The 9891-nt window shown below is 39.3% G+C and overlaps 1 protein-coding gene across 2 annotated transcripts; it reads right to left on the minus strand.

The window, feature by feature from the left end:
• Positions 1 to 6179: 6179 nt before the first annotated feature.
• On the minus strand, positions 6180 to 8224 carry MC5R (melanocortin 5 receptor). Of its 2 annotated transcripts, none has more exons than XM_010162278.1 (2): positions 8051 to 8224; positions 6180 to 7239 (listed from the first exon to the last, which is right to left on the minus strand). In XM_010162278.1, exon 2 carries the CDS (start codon positions 7155 to 7157, stop codon positions 6180 to 6182), a length of 978 nt encoding a protein of 325 aa, XP_010160580.1. In that variant the 5' UTR covers positions 7158 to 7239; positions 8051 to 8224. The 2 variants fall into 2 exon arrangements, with proteins under 2 accessions (XP_010160580.1, XP_028939401.1); XM_029083568.1 differs by having other exon boundaries at positions 8059 to 8125.
• Between the last annotated feature and the right edge of the window lie 1667 nt (positions 8225 to 9891).

The raw sequence follows: 9891 nt of genomic DNA on the forward strand, positions 1-9891 counted from the left end.
AAAGTATGTTGGTAAACGCTGATAAGAAAATGGAGAACAAAACATGTGGCACTGTGAAAAACTAGTTGTCATTTATACCTGGATTATCATATGCTTATCCGGTTCCCCCTGAGTCAGAAAGAATACAGTAGGTCTAGGAAAACAACATAAGGACAACAAGGTATGAAAATATAAGTAAATATTAAATAGGCCAGGATCCTTGGCTGGAGGTGACAGAGCACTGGAACAGGCTGCCCTGAGAGGTTGCGGAGTCTCCATCTCTGGAGATGTTCAAAACCCACTTGGATGCATACCTGTGCAACCTGCTGTAGGGAACCTGCTTTGGCAGGAGGGTTCCTTCCAACCCCTACCAGTCTGTGATTCTGTGATTCTGTGAAAAGAGAAAATTTATAAGGAAGTAGGATAATGAATGGCACAGGGAAAGTGAATGGGGACCAGTTATTTCTCTTCTTTAAAACATAAGGATTCAGGGGCATTGAAGAAAACTTCCAAGCAGATGTTTTATAGAGAAAAAAAATATTTTTTTCCACACAACATATCTAAACTGTGAAACTTACTGTCACAAGATGTTGCAGATGAGTAAAGGGATCCAAAAGTGAATAGAAAAATTCTTGTAAGAGACATTCATTGAGAGCGACCAGTCACAAAGCTGTAAATAGAACCTCCTGCCCAAGAAGTCCCCTTGCTAGAAGCTGTAAGGGTATTCCAGAGGATTACCATGCACATGTCCAGACTTTTTAATTTTTAATGGAGAAACTTCACCCTCAGTGCTCAGTACAGCCATTCATACATTCTTAGGGTCTTTTAGGCAAGCAGCTCAAGAAGAAACTGTTTTAGGGATAGTGCTTAAGGATCATAAGAATTTAAATTTTACTAAATTTTGAGTGTGGCAGATGCTAGGGGAACTTTTTCTTCTGTAACACTGATTCACTATCATTTTCAAAAGTTCAGGATGCAAAAAGCAGTTGAGGTTATTTTACTCTACTTCAGATTTAGACTGTTGCTAGTTTGTTCACAGGTAGAGGAAATGTATAAGAAACAAGCAGCAAATTGGAAGGTAGTGTAACAGATAACTGGATGACAGAGAAGCAGAAAGGTTAGGGAAAAAGAAACTACATCCGCTCATACATTTCATTTGTTGATGTTGCTTGTGATTATATTTGGAAGTAAGACCTCATACACATGTAGACATATAAGTAAGTATAGACATACACACACCTCAGATTCTCATTTTCTATCCTGTATGAAGCACAAACTGGATCCAAGATACACACAGCTCAGATTGTAGTACGTGATAAGATTAGAAAAGGAGGGAGAGCATTTTACCTGGAGATAATCTTAGCACAGAATCCTACGCAGGCAACTCCAACACAGCCTGCATGACTCTCCACCTCTGATGTGGGGATCCCCATTTCCACATCCAGTTTCCCGCATTTTATTCATTCATGCTACCTAACAAGAAGGGCACTGTGCATGCAAACCAACACAACCAAAGACTAGGACCATTCATTGCAATCCCTGAACACAGCAATTGTCACCATGAGCCAGTCTTCTGTGCAAGAAGATGACTGGTAACAGAAGAAGGATTCACTGCAAGAGAGGCAGGAGAATCCCCAGAAAAGCCTTGGAGACAAAACAGAATCCTTTGTGATTTCAGAGAGAAGACTGTGTGAGGGAGTTGGTTGCTTTCCCACAGATGTATAAACATTTTCTGATGTCTTAAATTTTGTGCCTGCAGGAAATTCCTGTGGTTTCTGCAACTTAGGTTCTGCAACTAAAGTCTCCAGAAAGCCACTCAGAGAAGGTTTTCCAAGAGGAAAAGCCTAAGCATTGGAAATGTGCAACTCGCTCTCCAAAGGGAGTTGGAGACTGGTTGCACAGAAGTTGCAGGCCTGTAGGTTGTAGAGCTGAAAGCAATTATCCCTCCCAGTCCAGACCCAGAGGCAGTAATACTCAGTAGTTATAACCCTCTGTGGCAGACTGGCACCCATTTGGGAAGTAGGGTCATAAAGCCCAGGATCATAAACAACCTCTTTGCCCCATTCAGTTATGACTGTTTTGTGTTACAGGAGATGCTAAGCCTCCTGGAGAACTAGTATTTCCAGGTATCTTATTAGGACTTTGACCTGGAGAAAAGATTGAGATTTTCCTAATGCTAGTATAGGAGCATGTCTGGTATGGGATTATCTAGGCAGTGCTATTGTTTGCAAAAGGCAGCCTTCTACTTCAATCTACTAAAGCAAGCAAAACTTAGCACAACATACGATGTATTTCAGTGTAATCTGGAGACAGAGCAACATGCCTACCATCAACCACCCTTTGCATTATTATAGACTGAAGAATCCAGTCTCCTGCTTCACTAAATTATGTTCTGGTGTAGCTAGAAATGTTGTGGGTTTTCTTTTTTTAGAATCATAGAATGGTATCATCGGCAAACTTGCTGAGGGTGCATTAAATCCCACTGTCCATGTCTCCAAGATGTTGAACAACACCGGTCCCAATATCAACCCTTGAGGGACACTACTTGTCACTGGTTTCCACTCAGACTTTGAGCTGTTGACCACAACTCTTTGAGTGCGACCATCCAGCCAGTTCCTTATCCACCAAGTTGTCCATCCATCAAACCGACATGTTTCCAATTTAGAGACAAGGATGTCATGTGGGACGGTGTCAAATGCCTTGCACAAGTCCAAGTAGATGACATCAATTGCTTTAGCCTTATCCACCAATGTTGTAACCCATCATAAAAGGCCACCAGATTTGTCAGGCATGACTTGCCCTTGGTGAAGCCATGTTAGTTGTCATCAATCATATTCTCATTCTCCATGTGTCTTAGCACAGTTTCTAGGAGTATTTGCTCCATGATTTTGCCTGGCACTGAAGTGAGACTGACCGGCCTGTAGTTCCCCGAGTCTTCCTTGTTTCCCTTTTTAAAAATGGGGGTTATGTTCCCCTTAATATTGTTATAGGGTTATGTTCCCCTTTAATATACTCCCTGCTCCTACTAATCTATTTAAAATGGAGGTGTAAACTCCTCACCTTTTGTTGAGTTTATAGAAGTTGACCCCACCTGCAACAGGAGTGTGTTCAGAAAAAATTCTTATTAAAAACTTTAAAATAGTGACACACAAGTTAGAGGCAGTGAAATGTTCAGACATCAAAGCAGCAGTGGGCAATAGAAGTTGGTTTTGGAGCTCTGGAACAGGAATAATGTGATCTGAGCTTCTTTCCAATGATTGATACCAAACTGTAAATGACTGTCAGTGTAAGCAAGAGTACTACCATTAGCTGTGGGGACACAGTGCACTGGCAGCCTAGTAGCTGAATTTTTCACAGCTGTTTTTTGACAGCAAATATACTTACACAATGCTTGCTTGTCCCAATCTATCAGAATACTTAGTGTTTTCCAGGCTCTGGTAGAAGTGAAAGTACGCTAAATGTTGCTTTTATTCTGCAGCTAAGCAGGAAAAAAAAACAGATTAAAACATGTCATGGCCTCACAGAGACATATTTTATATGCATTCCTATAGTGTATACAGCCTTTTTTTGCAGGAATTGTTCTAGCCTGTTCTTGAAAATACTTTCATTTCCCCCTTAAGCTGTTTTAACATCCCATTGGTAAAATTTATAATGAGGATGTGATGCTGACACATAGAGGAACAATGTAAATACATTGTATTAGTCTGTAATTCTCTTTCAGAATGTGTTTTTTAATAAGGCACCTGTTTATATTGAGAAGCAAAAACCTGTAATGCAGTATTTCCTTTGTGAATAATCTATAAGGTTAGCAGACACGTTACAATGAATAAGAAATAATAGTGTGTTTTCCAGCAATCTAGTTTAATAGTTTATTCATATGTCCATGTTTATACATCAAATAAACTTCCAACAAAAAAGTAATGTACGATTCAAGAAAATGCCAAAAGCTATTACAGTTTTGGCTTCCTCTTTGTTGATTTACAATTATGTACAAGACTGTCTTATTTGCAATACCCAGTGAAGATTTAGTGATTTATTTACAACATCAGCTGGTGCCTTTCACTGTTCAACTGAACTATCTCTTTTTTGCTAGTTACATTCATAGTACCAAGAGCACACTCTTAGGTGCATTTACAGATAGGGTTAAGAGGTGGACTGAATCAAGGCAAGATTCTCAGTGCTGCCCACAAACATATCTCTGAAATCCCACTTTCAGGTAAAACTGAAGATTCCAGCATCTAGTGCACTGATACAACCATTATATTTGCAGTCAACATAATAAGGTGTCTCCACTGAGAATAACATTCCCATTCATATCAGAGGGAAATATGTGCTAGCTGAAGGCAATATATACTTTAAGCTGCAGCAGACAAAAGACTATGATGCACCTTACTTATCCTGCCAGATACCTTCAAAGCAAATGAAGACCAAGTATGCTATCTTTATAAATGTGTAGAGAAGAATCTTTTACAGTTCTTACATAAGAGATTAAATTAGGAGGGGAAAACATTATAATTTTATTATAATAGACAAACTGTTTCATAGAATCACAGAATAACTTGGGTTGGAAGGGATCTGTGAAGATCATCTATTCCGAATCATTCAAAGTAGGGCCAACTTCACAGTTAGAGCCAGCTTTCAACTTAGAGCAGTTTGTTCAGGGCTGAGTCCAGTCAAGTTCTGAATATCTCCAAGGATGGAGACTGCACAACCACTGAGCATCTCTTCCCATGTTCAACCATCCTTATGATAAGAAAACTCTAACACCTCATCAGGACTTGACTGTATAATCTGAGCCCATTGAATCAATGTCCTTCTGTTGACAACAATAATTTTAGAGCATCTCTAAACCAAACATAACAAGGGTTATTCTTTCAGCTTGTTGGGAGAAACAATTCATTTTTTTCAAGCTATTTCCTGATACCTAGTCAGTAGGGTACCACTGCTTGAAATATTTTCACAGCTTGTATTTCAGTGCAAGATATGTACCATCCATTGGCATCAAGAAATCAATGCTACAGTTGCACTTCCTTCATCTGTGATAAATCTAATATTTTGCAACATAGCTGTTGCTGAACAGTGTGCTTATGAGAGCATAACTAGATGCAAATTACTCACACAAAATTCATGATGGTTTCACCTTAGAATTTTCTCAATAAAGACAAAAACTCTTTGTTTGAGGGCAAAAGTCAGGAGACTCTATTATAACTACATGTGCCTGAGCTTTTTAAATCCCTGTTTTGCCATTGTCTGTTATCCCTTCTGATCATCAAACTTCTGTCTCTCACAGCTTGAAAGATGCAATCTGCAGTAGAGCTTCCTCCAGTAACAAAAGCTTCTCCTAGCTGAAACGCCTTTCTAATGTCTAGATAAAAGCAGCCACTCACCCAGTCTTTCCTTCTCCACAAAACATCACATGACTGTCTAGAGGTCATGTACCCTTTACTTCCCTCACCCTGGTGAATGAAGAAAACAGACAAACTAGAATCAGCTCAGTCTTCATATTCAGCCTTAAAATCCACCTATGGTACATCTTACCCCACAGTGAGAACACTTACAGTCAGATATGACAAAGTACTGTATCCAAACTGGAAAATCTCATGGTAATGCTTTCCTCTTACATAATACATATTTTATGACAGTAACAGTCATAACTGGCATACAAACCTGCTGATATGAATGTATATATTGGTCATAACTGTCAGAGCGAGGTATGTGAACTCTGATTACTGGAGTTACTTCTCTGATTTTATGTTTTCAGAAGGAAATAGCAAAAAACCTGTTAATTCTGGACATCAAAATAAGCTGTACTTTATCTAGAGAGACAAAGAATATCAAGAGAAACACATGCTGAGAGGCTGATGGGCTCATTCGCGCAGCAGGCGACACTCCTTGCATTTAGCAGAAAGAAAAATAAGGCTATCCCTGTATAATCCTCTTATAAGATCCAGACTTCAGTAGAGTAAATGAGATTCAGAATATTCTTTCTCCCCATAATACAGAGTCACAGAGTAGCTCCTACAACCAGTGTGAGAACAGCACATGGAGGGAAAGAAAGGTAAAGTTGCATTTAAAAATTGGTTTCTGAATGCCACAGAAATTGTGAATGGAGAAAGATGTTCTATAGGCATTTCAGCACAATTTCGAGATGCAGCAAGATGTTGCATTTCGATTCTCTTCCCTGGTTTGGTTTTGTTTTCTTAGTACTTGTTTGATAACCCACAGACCATTCTCAGGCTAAAGCAACAAATTATCTCTTTGAAGGTCTTCCTCATTTCCTGGCTACGAAAGGCATAGATCAAGGGATCAACCACTGAGTTGCACATAATGAGAATGAGGTACATGTTGAAGTGAGACATGAAGCAAACACAGTAGAGGTTTTGAGGGCAGGAGATCATCAGGATGAGATGAAGGAAGAATGGAGCCCAGCAAACAATGAAGATGCCAAGAAGCATAGTCAGAGTGATGGCTCCTTTCATGCTGGTTCTTTGACGAACAGAGTTGCACCCAGGTAAAGCAGCTATTTTCTTCACGTGAGTACGAGCCAGGAGGAACATATGGATATACAGCGAGACCATGAGGAATAACATGGTAAAAAACATAGTGATGAGACAAATGATCACATATGTTGATTCATAATAAAGAATGAAGATAATGCCACAGCCTGTGCAAAAGATCCAGATGCATGCAATAATAAGCCCTGATCTTTTCACTGTCATAATGTTGTGGTAACGCAGGGCATAGAAGATAGTGATATACCTGTCTACTGCTATAGCCAGCAAACTGCACATGGAAGCCACCACAGATATGCAGATCATTGAATCAAAGACATTGTCTATATGACGGACAAAAGCATCTTCCATAATTATATGCCTGTTGTTTATTAAGTAAATCGTTATGGTCTCCCAAGCATTAGACACGCTAACCAGCATGTCAGCCACTGCTAAACTGCAAACAAAAAAATACATGGGTGAATGCAAGTTCTTGTTCTTAACTATTGCACATATAACTAAGATATTTTCCAGGAGGCTTACAATGCCCAGAGTTAGGAACACCTCAGTAGTAATGACCACTTGTTCACATGGCGATGACTTGCTCTTGACAGTAGGCACAGTAAAGTTGTTGCCAAAGGCACTCAGGTTTAGTTCAGAAACATACAGTTGAGAGGATGTGTTCATTTCTGGAAGCAAACACGTTCTGTTCTTTCTGAGGGACTTGCCAAGGAGTGTGGTAAATGCATTTTCCAAAAGGCAAAAGACCCTGTCAAAAAAAATACAGCATGACAAGAACAGGCAGAAGCTGACAAAACAAATATCACCCATTTCTATTTAATTTGGCTTGTACACATCCTGCCTCTTCAACACCATATTCCTCTATTGATTCTAAATTATCCTCCAATTGGCTCAGAGTTTTTCTACTCATTCTTACTGGGAAATTAAAGCCACAAACTAAGAGATGCATGTGCTCTTCTTTCATAGTTTTAGTTACTCTATTCAGTCCCCCAGAAGTAAGCACAGTGTCCTGGAAATTCTGATGAACACAAAACAACAAACAGTTTTCAGAGTCTTAATTCTCAGAGCCCAGAAATGCAGGAGAATACAGTATTAGGTTCATCAGAACCTGCTCACTTGAATACAATATATAGAAGTTTGAAAATTTTCAGTAAAAGATGTAAATGCTTTCCTTACATTTATACTTCTCAAGTTTGCATGAACTGTGTTAGAAACAGCTCATTTGTGCAATACTAGCATGCTCACTTAAGGGAATGGTATTAAACCCCTTAGCAAGGCAAATCCATACATTGCAGGACAGACTAAGGTTACGGAATCAGTATGGGTGGAATTCTGTCATAAAAATAAATTTTCTATTCTAGATTGTGAGTATTTTATTCAATGCTCTTTCAGTAATTAGAATATCCAGGGCAAGTTGTAAGCCATCGGATTCTTAATAAGGGGAACACCTAAAGCTGATTGTCAGTGACTTGTTGCAAATAAAAATCAAAGCTTATCAATCTAAATCATTTTCAGTTTTGAAAAGTAAGATTTTGTTTGCAATCAAGAATTAACCGTACCTATTTGCCAGAGCTCCTTCAGCTGTTCTTCCTCTTCATTGTCTCTGCAACCTTTCCTCCAGAGAGCAGAAGTTTCAGCCCCGCTCCTCACCCCACATCTGGGGCCGGGGACTCCTTGGTAGGAATGGATGACAAAAATAAAGGAAAAGGAATGAGTAAATCCATAGAGTCAAGGCTGGCCACGTATAAATTACTTACTGTGCAACTGCCTTTTTATAGACTCCAAGCAATAATGACTTCAGTTCTCAGACGGTGGCTCCTCCTCCCCTTCTTTGCCTCTCTGAACTTTTCTTTTCCACAGATTTTGGTAGCAAAGTCTTGGGTTTCTACCACCATCTAGTGGTGCTCTCTTGCTTTTCTAAGGAATAGTGATTCTGATTCATGATGAGCTTTTTAAAATATTAAAGGAACAAATGTAATAGGCATGCTCCTTTAAAAAAAATAAAATATTTTTTGTGTTTGTTCTCTCTGCTGCTGTTGCTAGTACTCACTGACAATAAGTTCATACTGCTATAAAACCTCAAAAGAGGTGAGAGCCAAAGACTGTTACTGAAGCAGAAGGCTTACTACTTTTATAAGCATTTGTCTTATATTAACTTATATTCACAGTTATAATTTTGCAAGACTAAGAACCACAGTTACATGACTCAGAGAATGTATAGTCAAGCCCATCACACCCCTAATAGAGGACATAACCCAAGTAATTTGTGTGAAAAAATAGAACAAATAAAAGGTTGTCTTCTGGTGCCCTTGCTGGAATAGAGATTTTGATGCAGATGTGGAACGAGTACACAGCACACTGTGCTGGGAGCCAGGGCTTCCCGAGACAGATGTGCGCTCCTCCGGTTTCACAGGGTCTAAAAGCTGGGAAACAAAATGCTCAGTGTTGCATGGCTGAAGTCCCTCTTTGGGTCCAGCAGACAGGCAGTCTATGCTCATTCCGGGCCTTACCCAAAAAGTGGCAAAATCAGTGCGAGTCTCTTCTTTAGCGAATGAGCACCACTTCTGTGTGCAGACTGAGGAATGTAAAGCACACACCTTCCTGACACTACTAAATGCTCTTCATGTTATCCACTAGCCAACCAGTCTCTGCTTCTCCAAATCATCATCTTTCCACAAATTAAGGAGCTGAGTTTTTTTCACAGTACATAACAGCTTCAAATACTTATTCTTAACCTATAGCGTTTTTCTTAAAGAATCACCACCAACAAACACAAACTTTATTGCTGTATCCTGTGCCATTTTTGTGTTTTCAGTGTTGAGACAGATTTTATTGTTATAATGCAGCTAAATCCATATTTCTGATTATTATGTTTGACAGAAGCTTGCTCTATTGTTACTGCTAGCTTCATTCTAGGGACACTGAAACAGTCCCTGTGCCAAAGGAAATAGTGAAAAGCACTTTTATTAATTTGTGTAAAATGGCTTCTCTAGCGTTATGCAGTTATGGTCTGGAGATGGACTTTGCCTGCTCCTTCGCCCAACTACAGGAAAGCGGATTTAGATTATCACAAAACAGATATAGCAAACTATGCTCAAGTGCAACTGTTAGACCTGAGTAGATAATGCCAGCTATTGAGCAGCAACACTCCCCTGTTGTACCTAACCCACCTGTGTGCCAAATCTGAGCTCACAGTTCTTTGCTATGCCTAAAAGAAAAGAACAAAGGAAGTCCATCTGCAGTTCATTTTCTGTTCTTTAATGTACGGCAAGTTTTAGTTCTCCTAGGTTGTCTTTAAGTAACTTTTCTTAGTTATCTTTAGGTAACTTTTCTTAGTTATCTTTGATTACCTTTTGCATAGGTTCTTATTTTCCCACTGTAGACCCTGGAAATCATATAC

The sequence above is a fragment of the Antrostomus carolinensis genome, unplaced genomic scaffold, assembly GCF_000700745.2.
Source record: "Antrostomus carolinensis isolate BGI_N321 unplaced genomic scaffold, ASM70074v2 scaffold23282, whole genome shotgun sequence".
In the NCBI taxonomy this organism is placed as follows: domain Eukaryota; kingdom Metazoa; phylum Chordata; class Aves; order Caprimulgiformes; family Caprimulgidae; genus Antrostomus; species Antrostomus carolinensis.